Raw genomic sequence first — 16,965 nt, 5'->3', positions numbered from 1 at the left:
TTTTTACCCCATTAGAGTAATACACTTTATATAATATTTCGACTGAATATTTCTGATTCTCTTAAATATCTTTTGTACATTTGTATGGCGTGTGTTACAATTCGATTGTGTGGTGTACCTTAGTGTTAATATTAAGTTGTTTTATTTGATAATTTAACGTAAGCCGACGCTACCTTATAAAGGTATTTTATTCGGGTGTATGTATGTAGGTTCCTAAATTACGAAGTGTACCCTGAAAAGAAACAAAAACTCACCAAATTGTTGTTTTTAGTTTAAAAATTTAAAGTTTTTCTAGTTCTAACTTTCATTTAAAGTATCTATTGTAACTTTTATAACACTAACTTGTTTATTGAACTGTGATGTAATTTGTATTAGTAATGTAAGGTTTGTATTAATTTTGTATATTCGTAGAGGATTTTCTTAATATAATTTATTTATATGTAGCCATAAGGGAATGTACGACTTCAGTGTCTATTGGACTGATGAATAAATTTTAGCAAAGTTGAAGTATACTTCATAAATGAAAGTGAGAAGAATTGGAAATATTTCGACACATTCATTGCCAATAATGTGAAACAAAGGGATCTAAATCCTTTTATTACCTACTTAAGGGGAGATTCTGTGGGTATTGAATGAATCATTAACTCTAATCCTGCTCCCAGTGAGTAAATTATACCACTAATAAAAGATTAGAGAAAACTTAAGAGGTACCTTAGTTTCGAACCCTTGAATAATCACCTTTTCAATAGTACTATCAACAGCTAATATTTATTCATCACTATTTATTAAAACACATTCAGATACCGCGGTATATCAATTTTACTATTTTAGCAATTTTTAAAAATGTATAATAAAATGTATATCCACTGGCAAGAACCCGCTAAATCTCGTTTATTAATTCTGTAGATCTTTTCTTTTCCCGCCAACCTCGTATGAGACAAAATATTGTTGGCATCGGTACAAAAAATAAACCAGATTTAGCGATTCAGCTAAGTAATTTGCATAAGCTTATCGAATTATCAATATTCCCGATTTATCAAACTGCTCTTTAAATATAAATTATCTAAGTTTAAGTCGCATTCAGGCTATAGATTTAGTTCTAGTAAATAAAATAACCGCTTTTTCAACTATTTTAATATTGTAATAGACCATTTTGATAAATACTTAGTACTATATTTACAACGAATTTCTTAGTATGTTTCATGTTATTAGCTTAACACTTATTGATGTTACCGATGAAATATGTAATCAAGTAATCATGCTTTACAATAAATAATAATTAATTAATTATTTATTCTGCTTATAATTAAACTATTCTTAGTTTAAGTACCTACTACATAATTAAATATTTATGCAACATTTGTATGATTCGTAATGTCTTTATGAAACTTAATCCGCGAATCTGAATGTGTTAAATTAATAAGCTCATAAGGTATTACTCCGAACTATTTATCGGAAAAAACTTATATCCCTTCCTAGGATAAACTTTATTTGCAAAATAGCCGTATCTACTACGGCCTCCCGTGGGAAGCTATGGTTACCGGCGCATGCCATTTTAAGTAATGTTTTCTCTAATATTTTGTTAACTAGTATAGAGTAGACTCCATGCCTACATATTAGTTTTCAAAGAGTTAAGCTAATTTATTTTACAAAAAATGAAATTTATTTTTGCGATAAAGTATACCTAGTAGGTATATTTTTTGAGATCATCACTTTTAAAGTTCGCTATCTTAAAAAACATTGTTAAGTTTAATTTTTTATTTTATTTTAAATATTGCAAATCAAAGTAGGTGAGGTGAATATTTTGCCAATAAATAATTCGTCGTAATACCGTATGTTTAAGTACAGTTTTGTATTTATTGCAGTCTTGTATTTTAAAGTTAGCTAACACGTATATTGTGTTTTGATAACAATTTCAGTCATTTGTGAGAAATAAAAAAGAATTTTTACCAAACTTATATTTGAAGTATTTTTTTTCTGCCTTAAAACCCCCCTTAGTGAATCATAAGATTTTTTTACTAAGTAAATAATTTTTAGATTTTTTAGAATTGGATTTGATAACTTAGACCTTGGCTGCTATCTGTTCTGGTAGGAGGTAAGTGATGATGTACTTAGTAAATGGTAGCGGGCTAAGCGCGATTACGCACTGCATCCGAACCGAATCCGTGAAAATACGCTCCGAACTATGGCTTACGCACTAGCTCCGATTTCCATCGTCCGAGTTATCTCCGTCATCCGTGAGAATATCTCGGATGCGCCTCGGATTCAAATCGGGCGTAGGTATGACGTAGACATGTCAAAGATGTCCACTGATTAGCTTAGATTTGGATCGGAGATCGGATTAGTACGTAGGTAAGCAATATCCGAGTTCGTTCCGAGTTTTTTATATCCGTGTGTAGCCGCTTTTACTTTGAAGGGTGAAGTCATCAGTTTTAATGAAACCCCAAATCGGTTTTTATACGGCATACTCAGTGCTAAGTCGCTTGGCATTTTGTGTTTGCCGGTAGGTTGGTAACTGCCCACACAGATTGCTACGATGTGATCATATCTATGCAATTTGTTTGCTCAATATCAGCTAGTAAAGTAGGTAATTTACAACGAATACCTAATTTATATAGGGAATTCCGTTACCAGAGCAACAAACGCAACTTGAAAATGTAATGAGTAAGTCGTAATTTATACAACTATAAGGTAAAATAACTGGGAACATAAAATCTCAACTATTAAAAAAATTCATTTCATCAAAATATGCAAGCGAACTACCCAAACAAATTACCGCGAACGTTTTGGGATCCTGTACACTTGAACTACCCAGTCAGAAAATTTCCTGAGACTGGCATATCAAGTGAAGCTATAGGAAGATATTGGAAAAGTCCACCCGATGTGTTACATGAAGTGGTGAGTAGCTAAGTAATCTTATGAGCTGCGTTACGCACTGCATCCGATCCGAAGTAGAGTAGTAAGTAAGAAGTAGTCATAGAACTATTCGTATGGTAGCTTACGCAGTAGCTCCGAGTTTCAATTCGGATTCGGATTCGGATTCAAATCGGACGTAGATATGATATTGTGTACCTATGTCAAAGATGTCCACTGAATAGCTTGGATTTGGATCAGATATCGGATTAGTGCGTAAGCAATTTCCGAGTTCGGTCCGAGTTTTTTAGATCCGTATTTTTTTACATGATTTTCGAGCTTTGCTATAAATCTATACCTATTGCCATCTGCAAGTTTGCACCTATGTAGGGGGTGATCTCAGGGCCTGGATGATATGATTCCGAAAGTTATTTCACTGATAGATATATAGCTACCTACTTATCCTCGCAGGTTTTTAAAAGTTAATAAATTATAACGTTATTATTTTGATTAGGAAAGCTAGCTAGTAAATAAGTTAACTTCTAAAAAGAAAACTTTTTAATACAGAAAACACCGATAGAAGAAGCGCTAGGCTACTGTAGAGACTACAATGTTACCAACGCTCTATCACGACCGCAAACAGCAGTGGACTATGGATACAAAATACCAGAAGCAGAAAGAATTAACAAGCACACCCCATGCTATGAAAACCTTTACATCTATCCACCGAGCAGAAAGGTAAACTTAGAAGTACGATAGTTCAATTTTTTTTAATCAATATCCTTATCAGTGGGTAGGTATTTGCATTAACTATGAATATTTACAAAGTACTCTGTGCTATGAATGAATTAATGAAAAGGTAGCTACAATAATTGGCTTTAGGACATTTACTGGATGGGTCTGTCTGGCTTGCCCCACCGAAGGTACTAAAATTGTTAAAGGTAGACTTCCGTGTGTCGCCGCAGAAAAACGAGACCTGTAAAAACTGATCAATTGCGACGCGGAATCAAACGCGAAGGGTTCCGTAGCATCATACAAGGCATACCTGACACTTATGTAGAACGATATACCTACTCGTATGTGATTTAGTAAATTCATTTTTTTTTCAGAACACATTAATTAATTTATGTTTTTGTGATTTAACCACAAATTCACGGTTTTTGGATTTTTCCTTTACTCTAGGTACTCTATAGGTTTACTTGACAGACATAACAAATGGACAGACATACAGACAGACTGACAGTCAGACAGACATACAGACAGACAGACAACAAAGTGATCCTATGTCCGCTTTAGGGTACGAAACCCTAAAAAACGGTCAAGTGCGAGTCAGGCTTCGCTTTTTTAGGGTTTTGTACATAATCATGAACAGCATAATTATTTATACTTACATAAATAGGGCTCCGTTTTAACCCTTTGGGTACCTAAAAACCTAAATCCACACTGGTGAATTTCGTCATCAGGATGAGCATCATCACTAGGTAGAGTCGTTAATGTAGCTTGCAGATCGGACTCCCGCATTGACTGCGCATGGTACTACTGAAATGAAAAGTTCCTACGCTGTGCCCACCGTTGCATCGAGATTGGTTACTGATAAGAATCAATTCAAACACCCTGCCTCTTTACCACAAGTACCAGTAAGTATGAAATCCAGAGGACCATAAGCTAAAACATAAAAATCTGCATCGTGCACGTGTAGCATGCGATTTTTATTTATTTTTCTTTTAGATTCTTGCATGCCCACAGCTGATATGCAACGCCTGCCCTTACACTGCTAAACATGCAGGAAAAGCAAGTCACGGAGCAAGCAATAGGTACTAACACGTAACCACCCAAATCCTCCAAAACACACTCAACGCACGTTGCACTCCGACACCGGAACATTTTCAAGAGGTTAAAATGGTTTTCAAAAATAATTTCATTACGTAAGGTCTCAACCAAACACCAACCAAACCATTCATTACAACCAAAGATAATAATAATATACATACATAAGTAAGTAGGTACCTACGCATTTATCACCTGAATTCTAAATTCAAATAATCGCAACAAGCGGCCCGGCTCAGACACCACCAATTTGCCTTTAGGTTTAAGGTAAAGTACCTACTAAATTACCTCGACTTAGCCTGGGTGGGTGCATAAGTACGAGTATATGGGGTGCTCTTGTCCAATTCTTTTAAGTACGACGATTTTCAAAAGACGTAGGCTGAGATCAATAAGTAGAGCGCATTTTGCCTTAAGACACTGTTAAAACGAGACAGCGTTATACCGCTGGCATAATCTGTCTCGTTTTAACTCAAAGTGGGTTCTATAGATTCCAACCGTAGTCACGTAGCAGACTCAGCGAACACTTTAAAGGCTTTTTAAAGGCTGTTCAGACTACATTAGTATTTTAGTCGAGTAGCGAGTAATTTAGTAACTAAACGTTTCTGGACGCCAAAAATTTAGTAGAAGTTAGAGTAGTTACTAAATTACTCGCTACTCGACTAAAATACTAATATAGTGCGAACTATTAAGGCTAGTTCGGACTACTTTAGTATTTAGTCGAGTGGCGAGTGTTTTAGTAACCTAAAATATTCGCTACTGGCCAAAAATCGTTCGCACTTCGCTCGAGTACAGTTTACAAGTGAGTGGTGTTTTGCAAGATGAACAGCCTACAACGCAATAAAGTAAATAAACTAATTAAGCTAATCGTAACGACTATTTTAGAAGAGGTGGATGAGGAAATTTGTGTGATTAATAAAAAGAAGCTATGGGTACGAAAATGGATCGATAGAAGAGAAAAACTAGGAGCTACTAATTGTCTTCTGAAGGAATTAGCATTGGAAGATCCCAAAGAATACTTCGATAGTTTGAGAATGTCCGAAAGTTGTGTAAATTTTCTGTTAAATAAAATACATTCTCAAATTCAGCGTAAAGATACCCTTTTAAGAAGTGCGATTCCTGCAATTACAAAATTACAAGCAGTTCTATACTTCCTTGCTACTGGGTGTAGTTTAAGGACACTCACACATATATTTAGACTCGGAAAATCTACTATTTCCGAATTCATCATCGAAGTTTGTGCAGCAATCTATGAATCATTAACGGAATTTATCAAGGTAAGATTAAATAACAGTAACAGATTTATTATGAAACGTTTATTTATTAACATTAGCGTTCTGCATTGCTGTTAAAATTAAGTCATTTGATATAATTGTAACGCTCTGCGTTTCATTCTGGTTAACATGGCCAGATGGAAACATATTTGAGGAAAGCTGATAATCCGAGACATGTTCAGAATTATCTGTAGGTAAAATGGACGAGGAAAAACATTCAGTTGCTTGCTCTTCCAAATTATAATTACTGGTGTCATTATAATATGTTGAAGAATCGCTATATGGTGATTCTGTAGCATATGACTGTGGCGTCCTGGTGATTCCGTTTTGTTCAGATGCGGTTTGAAGGTGCTGACGTCGAATTCTATTTATGTAAATTTGAATGTGCTCTTGTGCTTCTAATGCCAATAGTAGGGGCAAAGACTTCAGTTGAAGACCAACGTGTTTTCCGAAGACCTCAAACTCATTTTCTTCGACTGTAGAGTTACTAGTATCAGCTATCTCTTTTAATTGTCTAACCATGCTCGAGAGCTGGGCGATTTTCCTTTTTTTTGTTTGAGGTGGAGGAGGAGGTGGAAGAGGAGGTGGAGGAGGAGGTGTAGGTTCACGAAAAGTATCCACTACAGTACTATTTTGCTCAGTATCTGTAGTCTCATCAGTGTGTAAACTATCGGAAGCCTGAAACAAATAAAATGTTATTAGTATCAAAGTATTCATGAATATTTTTTTTTTTTTCAGATTCCTACTACTACAGACTGGAAAATAATTGAAAATGGTTTCCGAAATCAATGGCACTTTCCAGGATGCTGTGGCGCAATCGACGGCAAACATGTCGTGATTAAGGCACCCCCTGAATCAGGAAGTTTATACTATAATTACAAAGAGACAAACAGCATTGTCTTAATGGCTGTTGTAGATCATAAATATTGCTTTAGTTATATTGACGTTGGATGTACTGGAAGGGTTTCTGATGGAGGCGTATTTCGTAACTGTAGTTTGTACCAAGAATTAGAAAACGGTATTCTACCAGAGGATCATGTCTTAGTTGGCGACAATGCATTTCCCTTGAAAGAATATTTGTTAAAACCCTTCCCAGGAAATCGATTAACATCACAGCAAAAAATTTTTAATTATCGTTTGTCTCGGGCTAGAAGAATAGTAGAAAATGCTTTCGGTATACTAGCTGCCAGATTCAGAGTATTTGAGAAACCGATGCCCTATAGTCCTGAGAAAGTTGTTAAGATAGTAAAGACATGTTGCGCTTTACATAATTGGCTCCGACAAACAGAATTACAAAACAAACAGTATGAATACACAGTAGACAAAGAAAATTATGAAGCAGGAACTATCGTTCCTGGTAATTGGAGAAATGAACCAGAGTCTCTCGGAATGCAACCACTGCCAATTTCTTTAAGTAACCGTTCATCTCAAAGGTCTATAGATCGTCGGGAGAGATATGCAAATTATTTTGTAGGAAGCGGTTCTGTCTCTTGGCAGACAAGAATGATACATTGAAAACTACCCAGCCCCAAAATCCTAGAGTAGGTACCTACTTACCAGATTACTTTCACTGTGTGTCAGTGTTGAGGTTAAGTTTCTCAGGGATGCATCCAATAAACTGAACCATTTTACAGAAGGAATATAAACCGTGTCAGTCCCAGCGCCTGATTTTTTGGAGTCCTTTATTTTTTTCAACTCCTGGGAGTAGGTCGATCTAAAAAGGAATGGATTTCGTTAGGTAAAACTACTTTTACCAACAATAATAGTAACAATTACAATAATAGTAATTAAGAGCTTATTGCATCATGGTAATAAATATGCTTTTGAAATAAAATAATAAAATTATGCACTAACCTGATGTTTTTAATTTTCAATTTAATTTCCTTTTCACCAAATCCGGGTACATTCATTTTGTTTTCCAAATCCAAGTATGCGGATTGTTTAATGTGTTTATTTTTATATTGCGGGGACTTAAAATTCCACAAGCATTCATGTTGGATATAGAGAGAAACAAATTTTAAAGTTGTATCTTCGCTCCAGCGAAACGACATTTTTTCGGCAACTAAAGAGCTCGACTAAATCGACAGGTTCGGACTTGTTTAGCCGGCGAACCAGTGAGCACGGACGCGTGGTGGGAGGTGCTACTCGCCCGATAAAAATAGAATAAAATGGATCGACTCGACTAAATAATTTACTAACCTACTCGACTAAATTTTTGGTGTTCAGACACGATTAGCTACTAAATGACTCGCTACTAGACTAAAATACTAGCATAGTGCGAACTAGGCTTTAGATATTGTAAAGTAGATTACGTTACTGTTATGCACCTACCTAGACTCGTTAATAAATAAATATTCTATTTTACAGCCAGCAGTAGAGCCATTCATTGAAGAGCTAGAACCCCTAGATACGACACACGATGGTTTTGAAAAGCATTTAGATCCATACTTAACTACAAGCAGGCTGCACCATCGGCCGTTCACTGCTGATCAATTGGCAAGAACCTCAAACACGAAGGATGTCGTAACTTATTACACGTATGCAAATATACCTTGGGTGAGAATGTATTTTTTTTTATTTGATTTCTCTTTATTATAGTTTCTCTACTAGCTGATACTCGTGACTTTGTCCGCGTGGATTTAGAATGCTGTGGGAACACTGATTTTCCGGGATAAAAAGTACCCTATGCCACTCTCCTGGTCTTTAACTATATCCATGCAAACAATCACGTCGATCTGTTGCTCCGTTGCACGTGATTGAGGGACAAACCAACAAACAAATACATTTTCGCAATAATAGGTATGGGTAGTTATATTATGGACAAAATATGGGTATAAATAGAACCTACCTATAACAATTTATTCCTCGTGTAATGTTCTGAATACTTACAATGAAACCCCTATCGAATTGAACTGAGAAAATACTAATTTATAAAGGAATAATGCGATAAATGAATAATTTATATTAATAAACATCATAATTCGGAATGCCGTTCTTACCGAGAAAAAACTAACAAGAAACTCGGCAGTTGCTCTTTTCAAAGATTCGATTTACAATATTACCTATGCCTACAGGCAGATATTTTCATTATGGAATGCCATGACGAAAATAAAATGGTACTTATGCCATGTATGAAAACAATTGCAGCGTAGCTAAGAGTAGGTAATTACTTACCCAATGAATACTTACCTATTTTGTGGTAGGTAAACGCTGAAACAATGAAAGATTAGATTTAATACAGATTTTACTGTATTGTTTAATTGCAAGTGCAGATTGTGGTTAGGTATAACTCAATCACTGTCAACATGTCAATCATAAATCCAATACACCCGTAAAATATCAAAGTTTACACCAAATACTTAAATCTAAACAATGTAACTTACAGGTGAGATCACCGAAGCCAAATAGCCAAGATTATCGTCTACCACTAAGCAAAGCAAAATCTGTTTATGATAGAGAAAAGTTCAAACAAGGTTTTCGGGAAATTAGAACACACAATAAACCTAATTGGGTGCCAAGGTATGTGAGACGATACTTAAGGTGTTTGTGCACTCATTCGTAACTATTCGTTTTCGTAAAAATAGGGAAGTACGATTCGATATATTATATGGCCGTCACGTCCAAACGTACCCTACCTTAGATGAAATCATTCATCCAAGTATCCTACCTATATTTGGTACTAGCTGACGTCCGCGACTTCGGCTGCGTGGATTTAGGTTTTTAAAAATCCCGTAGGAACTCTTTGATTTTTCGACTTTAAAAGTAGCATATGTGTTAATCCAGGGTATAATCCATGGCCATTCTGAATTTCAGCCAAATTTTGCGTGGAACAGTAACAAACATGTACACACACAAACTTTCGCCCTTATAATATTAGTGTGATGACGACCATTTCAAATCGTATTTTATGAAAACGAATACGAATCGAATACAATTTGTACAACCTTTTGACTAGGTAGATATATTTTTTAAAACAGGTTAAAACGGGGGCTTATCTGCTGTATTTATAGAGGACGTGTAGCGTTTAAAAGCGACTTTTCGCACCTCAATCAGAATAATTACTTACATGTGAAGAAAATGTTCCAGGTTTCGAGGGTTACTCACGTAGGTACAACAACAAATTAAGTATCTTTTCCATTGACCATTTTCTTTTCAGAACCTTTCGTACTGAAGTAAGAGACAATTATGTGGAACAAACATCTCGGCCCGAGTCACAAATACATAACTTCGAAGAGGAAGTTAGATCGCAATACCAACGAGCGATCGCAAGTCTACAAACAAACGTACAACAAGAGGATTCCACCAAGCGACACTTGTACACAACTGAAAATAGTCAAATTGGGTCAATGAAACCAATATGTTCCGTACTTGATCAGTTTGTAGAGAAAAATAAGAGATTAGTTTGTAAAAGTACCAGGATAGGTTAAGGTTAATAACACATAGATTCCTATATCAATGGATAGTAAGCTTAAATTCGTACTAGTAATGATAGCAATTAGGGGCATTAATACAGCAGAAACTGTCGTTCTTTGGCCACAACCACAAAGAAGAGCATCATCAGCGAACATCTAGATTGTAGACAGTCACTAGTGGTACAAGATCTAGTGAAGGACGCAAGATTATGTGGTCGTTCCGCAACAAGATGGACTAACTTATTCTTCTCCGAGTGTAAAGCCGCCATTATAGAAGCTGGTAAAATAAAATTGCAAGAGCATTGAAGTATACGTAATTTATATTTCGATGCGCAAGAGTCTTAAGCTAAGCCACAAGCTGTTGAGCGTGAACAAAACAAAAGAAATTAAGAGGGCTCCCTCCGTCACTCGTTTCATACAATCGTAGTTCCAATTTCATTTGAATATTAAGTAACCAAAGTCCATGAAGTTTTGCAGATATATTCTAGAAACTAATATCTATGTCTAATAATAATAAATAAATAAATAATAATGCAATATAAAATACAGTATTGATAATAAAATCAAATAAAACCTTGAGAGATAACTTTAAATAAATATTATTTGTGTTAAACCTTGTTAAACCTATTACGCAACGGTTTAATCCATGAAACCTCATATAAATCACAATTTAAATCTAAACCATATCGAAAGCCGAAAGCCATGAACCAATATTGACAGTGATTGGCAGCTGCCAAGTGAAGTCAAAAGCCATGTAGAAAATAAACAAAGTACATTTAACTTAAACCATATAAAATCAGCGATAAAATGCATTCAAAAATTAAATGGAAATAGTATACTTTTTGATAATAATATGCTTGATAAGTTACGTTATTTATTTACTTAAGCCATACTGGATCTTCATTCTTTCTTTTGCGATCGGTTATGCACTGTATAGACAAATTACCATGATTTATCTCCATGTGTATGAATTATCCGCAGCCTTTTATTCATAGAAGTAGGTAAGTAAACCTAAGTTGGTACTTATTTCTTTAATATTTAGCGCAAAGGAATCAACCCGCACTTACCCTTATAGAGTTTTCAATGGTTTATTTTATGGAAAACGATAGAGAAACAAATATAATATACAGAAAATCATCATTATCATATTGTGCCTTCTTCGAAACGAAGTTTGGCAGCCATCATACACAAAGCTTCTCTATCTAAAGCCACCTCTTTTATCTTGGGTAACTAGACCCTATATTATATCCCCTTATAGGTACCTACCTATCGTCCAACCATTTGCACCTTTATCGACCTGGCGCCCTTTTACCTTCAATTCTTCCGTTCAGCACTAATCTTGGGAATGAGATAATATCGCCTCTCTGTAGATGTCCAAAGAAAGCGAGCTTCCTTCGCCTAGTGGTGAAGTTCTATCTCTTTGAGGACCAATTTCTGAAGTCGCATCATTTATTGACAATTCAATATATGAACCTTCAGTGGGTGTAGAAAGGCCTATTACTAAGTAAGTATACCTATCATCACACTAATTATTAGTATTATAAAGGGGAAAGTTTGTATGTGTGTGTGTATGTTTGTTACTCCTTCACGCAAAAACAACTGAACGGATTGAGCTGAAATTTAGAATAGAGATAGATCATACCCTGGATTAGCACATAGGATACTTTTTATCCCGGAAAATTAAAGAGTTCCCACGGGATTTTTAAAAACCTACATCCACGCGAACGAAGTCGCGGGCATCAGCTAGTTCAATAATAATATCAAGTTATCATTGATAAGACTAGTCGCACTCACCTACTTTTTACTTTAACCATGGTTAAATGTTAATATACGTAGTATGTAAACAGAGTTGCAAGTGCGCATACGTAAGAGCGACCAAAGTATTTGAACTAATCACACGTGTTCACACAAATGAATATAAAAAAATAATAAATACGATATATTGTATTGGTCACAAATAACAAGCCAGAAATAATCGTAACAGTGCAGTTGTATTGGATTTTAATAAGCCAAACTAAAACAAAAATTAACAGTGATTTAAAAAAATGGTGCATCTAAAGTTACAATTAACTTTATTCTTACTAATTACTATAAAACAACTTAGTGCTATTCCACAAAAGGTAAGTTATACGAATGAATTCGAACACCGCCTTATCTATATGAATTTATTAGTTTAATTCAAAGATAAGTTTTATATTATAACACATTTTCTTTACACTCTTTACCTACCTAGCCTATACCTTTTAAGAATATCATTTATCAATAAGTCATTATAAAAATTTATTACCTACTTTCCCGTAAGTAAAGGTAAAAGTTTCTGTAAAAAAAACTCCTTTTAGTTTTATGCTTTCTGTCCTTCCCCTATGGTATTTTTTAAATTCATTTTCCACTAAATTAATTTTCGTATTTTCCGTAGGTCTTTTTTCACGCAATGTCCAAAATCTTAATTCATTTACCTAGGCATCTGAATGCTGGCATCGAATAACCGATAAACGATGACTCTAAGGAACTTTAACTGAACACATAGATTCTTAGATCGAAAAAGATCCGGATTAAATCTTGTCACCGACTTATTCACCGATTATTGGGACACCATAGTCCCAATTTTCTCGCCCTGTTTTTTTCTGGGATTCGGACTTGTCTGGTTTGATAAATATTTTGCCCATAAAGAAATTGTAATAATACCTGTTATAAAATGCTCGCTAACATTGATGGATATCTTTTTAAATAATCCATTGACAGTCATTACCCGCACGGTTGCTACAACTAATTACCGTGACGATGCCTCTCTCGTGAAAATCTATTGAGCGTATTGTTGTAATGATTGCTATGAAGGTTGTTAATTTTGACAGTCATTTCATAATTCAGATTTGGCTACCCCTCCAAAGTTTCACCATATGCATAAATAAAAACCCGTAACTAGTTATTTAGACATTTTAAGTATACAATGTAAGTACCAGCTATAGTTACTCACGAATTTAGTTTTTTTTTCTAGTTTAGTTACAAAGATATGATTAGTAGATCAATCAGATAAATAGATGACGTGTTTTTCACGTCATCCATCATTAATACTTTGATCGTTCTGTTGAAGACAACTCCCGTTATATTCCGCTCCACTTCGTTTGAGTGGATTCTTAAAAAACCAAAAAACCATGGTTGTAGTAAATCTGTCTAAGCAGTAGACAGATTTACAACAACCATGTAGTAAGTAAACGACGTTTGCTTACATAATATTTTGGCGTGAAGACAATTGATCCTAACATACGCTTACTAAAACCATGCACAACTGTTTACTATAACAATAAAACAAAAATGGACATACATGATATAGAAAAAACACCTTTGTGTAGAGTCAAGCATCTGGTTTCTTAATTTCTTCCGAAGATCCTATTTTTTTATAAGTGAAAAGAAAACCAAGATCTAGGTATAAAGTTATCTTTATACAGCTTATTTAGACTATTAGGGTACAACCACAGAAATTCATGGTGCTCCAAAATCGATGGGTATAACTTATTCGGGGGTAGCTAATTCTTATTAGACTGCATTTATTAGGGACCTGCTCGTAATACTAAACACTATAGTATTGTCAGTCACATGGAGGTCGAAATAAGTCGTGTGGTCCCGCAGGCGAGGCCAGCGTATGTGGAGCAGTAAAAGTTGTCCTGTCTCAAGATAATGATTTTAGATTTGTAGGTCACATACATATGTTTTTGCTAGTAATTCGCCGTAACTTTGTTAGTAAAAATGTATCGGTTACCAATTTTTTTGGCAACTGATCGACCATGACTGCTAGACAAAGGCGTTTTCAAGAGCACGATTTCGCACAGGATCAGAGTGCTTTCCTCACTCGATCACTTACTCGTTCTTTCTAAATTCCCGTCCCATACCTCAAAAGGTAAAAAGGAACCCTTATAGGATCACTTTGTTGTCGGTCTGTCTGTCTGTCTGTCAAGAAATCTATATATAGGGTAGGTACTTCTCGTCGACCTAGAATCATGTTTGGCAGGTAGCAGCAACCTACCTATCAAAGGTAGTTGCTAGGTAGTGGTAGGTAGGTGGCACAGATGGAATTATTTTATTTATACTTCTGTTATTCTTGTAATTATTTATTTTCTCTTGATACAGTTAATGCTAACGGTCTATTATGAAAGCAAATGTCCCGACAGTAAATCGTTCATACTGAAGCAGTTGGAGCCAACGATGCAGCAGCTCCATGAATTCATAACATTGAAATTCGTGCCCTTTGGAAAATCGAGGGTAAGTCTTAAGTGAACTATTTTAACGGTTCCAATAAAATCGGTCACGTTAAAATTGTAAGACTTTAGCTCACAACAACAACACATAGGTAAATTTCAAGCTCAAGATGTACACATCAATATGTACCTAGGTACATATAAAAAACTAGCTGACGCCCGCGACTTCGTCCGCGTGGATTTAGGTTTTTCGAAATCCTGTGGGAACTCTTTGATTTTCCGGGATAAAAAGTAGCCTATGTGCTAATCCAGGATATTATCTATCTACATTCTGAATTTCAGCCAAATCCGTCCAGTGGTTTTTGCGTGAAGGAGTAACAAACACACACACACACACACACACACACACACACACACACACACACACACACACACACACACACACACACACACTTTACTTTACAAACTTTCGCCTTTATAATATTAGTGTGAAGAAAAGCCCTAAGTCATTCAGTAATTGACTCATCAACGCCCAGCCAAATCCTGGCCTGGAAAACTGAACTTTTGTAAAGAGGTTTCCTTTGCAACGTAGACCAGTGATAAGGCTGGATGTTCCGAACTTAGAATAAAGACTCAGGTTCCGAAATTCCCATGGGAAGGAAGCCGCGGGCGGTCGCTAATAGATGTGACGAGTGACGCTGATATTGGTTACCTTATCATTGGAACACAATGTTTTCCATATTATGTTCTTATTCTTTAGTTACTCTGAAGCCTTTTTCTGTCAAAAATTATTTCAGAGTATAAACTACGGTGACGGAGGATTTGAATGTCAACACGGCTCAGCAGAATGCCTTGGCAACGTAGTCCAAGATTGCAGTCTACATTTTCTAAATGAAAAGAGTGATAGAGAAAAATTGGCCTATGTGGCGTGCGAAATGGACACTACAGCCGGATCACAGGGAAAATTTGACGTAAGTGTTTTAGTTGTAAATATTGGGATAAAAAAAGTTTACTTATACGTACTTGTGTGTATGTGTGTGTGTGTGTGTGTGTGTGTGTGTGTGTGCGTGTGTGTCCGTGTGTGTGTGGGGGTGCGTGCGTACATGCGTGCGTGCGTGTGTGTGCGAAGTCTGCCAAATCACACTTGGCCGGCGTGGTGGCCCTCTCGTTCTGAGAGACTACTGCTCAGTACTGGGTCGGCGACAGGTTATAATGAAGATGATGAGCAAAACTTAATCATAGCTAAAACTTCGGAACGATTTCGTGCAGAAGAAATTAGGTATCTATAGGACATCCTACTAAACCTGGATCCGAACACCGAAGCATCGATGACTCTAAGTCAGTTATTACGCGTATTTAAAACTTGTGGTGATTCAATTTATTTTAGGGTAACAAACACCCTGGTTAGTGGTTAGTGTCAGGAAAATGGTACATAGAGCGAAGAAGAAGTTGCCTAAGTATTTTACATACTATATTAATTAGCTGCAATGATTTCTAGGTTATTTTTGACGGATTGTATTGATATGTAGGTATTTCCGTTTGAAAAAAAAAATGAATATTTTCAATTTCCTTACTTATTTTCTTTTTTATGTTGCAGTGCGTTGAGAAAGCAAACTTATCTAAAGCAGAAGTAGAAGATTGCGTGGTATCGGGCAAAGGCACAGTGTTGCAGCTCGAGTCTGAGTACTACACCAACTTGGTGAAACCGAAGTTCGTGCCCACAGTTACCGTTAATGGCGTAAGTATTTTTAATTTCGTTATAGATACCTTACCTAGATACATAATTAAAAATTTTGTTTCAAAGTTGGTGCCTAGCTTAAAATCTAGGCAAACATTAAAGGTACAGTCAAAGGCCGTAACTTGTTTACCACCTTAATGATCATAGTGACTTACAATTTATGGTATTACATACTTAATTTTTCCCATCTTTCGGATTCCACTATGTAGTAGATATCTACGGGGGTTAGTATGGTATGTTCACCGATAAAATAACGCCTGTTCTTTAACTTTCCAGATATTTGACCAAGAATTCCAGGACAAAGCGCAAAATGATTTATTCGGCGCTTGCTGCTCGCTGATTCCGGAAGCGGCGCCGTGTGCTCAGTACTACAACTACCTCGCCTTAAATCACCTTATGTACGAACCTTATGTGCAATGAAATAAATTGAAAATATGGTGGCTGTTGTATTTGATTATTAGCTCAACGGTTCAGGAGCGGACTGAATTTTGAACGGTCGGCGGCGGTTCAGAGCTCAGACCCCAACCGTTGCACTATTGTCGTGCCTACTCCTAGCACAAACTGTGAAAAGACTTAGTTGGAGGGGAAAGGGGAGCATTAGTCATAATTACATGGCTTATGTTCTGTAGGTAAAAAAAAAGTAAACTGAACTTTAACTTGTACAGTAGGTA

At 35.9% G+C, this 16,965-nt stretch overlaps 3 protein-coding genes and 1 long non-coding RNA gene across 4 annotated transcripts; 2 read left to right on the top strand and 2 right to left on the bottom strand.

Moving 5' to 3' along the window:
- Positions 1–744: 744 nt before the first annotated feature.
- LOC123873217 lies at positions 745–1,952 on the bottom strand. The gene is made up of 2 exons (XR_006797637.1): positions 940–1,952; positions 745–900 (listed from the first exon to the last, which is right to left on the bottom strand). It is a non-coding gene; the product is annotated as an uncharacterized LOC123873217 (long non-coding RNA).
- Positions 1,953–2,742: 790 nt separating this feature from the next.
- On the top strand, positions 2,743–16,736 carry LOC123873438. The gene is made up of 10 exons (XM_045918284.1): positions 2,743–2,898; positions 3,421–3,591; positions 4,353–4,490; positions 8,319–8,507; positions 9,337–9,470; positions 10,108–10,189; positions 14,489–14,620; positions 15,354–15,527; positions 16,154–16,294; positions 16,571–16,736. The coding sequence occupies exons 1-10, from the start codon at positions 2,749–2,751 to the stop codon at positions 16,712–16,714; spliced, it is 1,455 nt and encodes a 484-aa protein (XP_045774240.1). The 5' UTR covers positions 2,743–2,748; the 3' UTR covers positions 16,715–16,736.
- Positions 5,409–7,511, top strand: LOC123873205 (putative nuclease HARBI1). The gene is made up of 2 exons (XM_045917931.1): positions 5,409–5,954; positions 6,690–7,511. Exons 1-2 carry the CDS (start codon positions 5,499–5,501, stop codon positions 7,464–7,466), a joined length of 1,233 nt encoding a protein of 410 aa, XP_045773887.1. The 5' UTR covers positions 5,409–5,498; the 3' UTR covers positions 7,467–7,511.
- On the bottom strand, positions 5,944–8,239 carry LOC123873206. The gene is made up of 3 exons (XM_045917932.1): positions 7,806–8,239; positions 7,509–7,665; positions 5,944–6,629 (listed from the first exon to the last, which is right to left on the bottom strand). Exons 1-3 carry the CDS (start codon positions 8,000–8,002, stop codon positions 5,994–5,996), a joined length of 990 nt encoding a protein of 329 aa, XP_045773888.1. The 5' UTR covers positions 8,003–8,239; the 3' UTR covers positions 5,944–5,993.
- Positions 16,737–16,965: the final 229 nt, after the last annotated feature.

The sequence above is a fragment of the Maniola jurtina genome, chromosome 16, assembly GCF_905333055.1.
Source record: "Maniola jurtina chromosome 16, ilManJurt1.1, whole genome shotgun sequence".
NCBI classification, from domain to species: domain Eukaryota; kingdom Metazoa; phylum Arthropoda; class Insecta; order Lepidoptera; family Nymphalidae; genus Maniola; species Maniola jurtina.
This window is presented reverse-complemented; position numbering and strand designations above follow the sequence as displayed.

Excerpts from the sequence above, each read along its gene's own strand:
- LOC123873438 (XM_045918284.1), top strand. The coding sequence starts at position 2,749 with ATGCAAGCGAACTACCCAAACAAATTACCGCGAACGTTTTGGGATCCT. Across the intron at positions 4,491-8,318 it reads CCTCTTTACCACAAGTACCA|CCAGCAGTAGAGCCATTCAT; the intron begins GTAAGTATGAAA and ends TCTATTTTACAG. Across the intron at positions 10,190-14,488 it reads TACATAACTTCGAAGAGGAA|TTAATGCTAACGGTCTATTA; the intron begins GTTAGATCGCAA and ends CTCTTGATACAG.
- LOC123873205 (XM_045917931.1), top strand. The coding sequence starts at position 5,499 with ATGAACAGCCTACAACGCAATAAAGTAAATAAACTAATTAAGCTAATC. Across the intron at positions 5,955-6,689 it reads CATTAACGGAATTTATCAAG|ATTCCTACTACTACAGACTG; the intron begins GTAAGATTAAAT and ends TTTTTTTTTCAG.
- LOC123873206 (XM_045917932.1), bottom strand. The coding sequence starts at position 8,002 with ATGTCGTTTCGCTGGAGCGAAGATACAACTTTAAAATTTGTTTCTCTC. Across the intron at positions 7,666-7,805 it reads TTGAAAATTAAAAACATCAG|ATCGACCTACTCCCAGGAGT; the intron begins GTTAGTGCATAA and ends ATTCCTTTTTAG. Across the intron at positions 6,630-7,508 it reads CACACAGTGAAAGTAATCTG|GCTTCCGATAGTTTACACAC; the intron begins GTAAGTAGGTAC and ends TATTTGTTTCAG.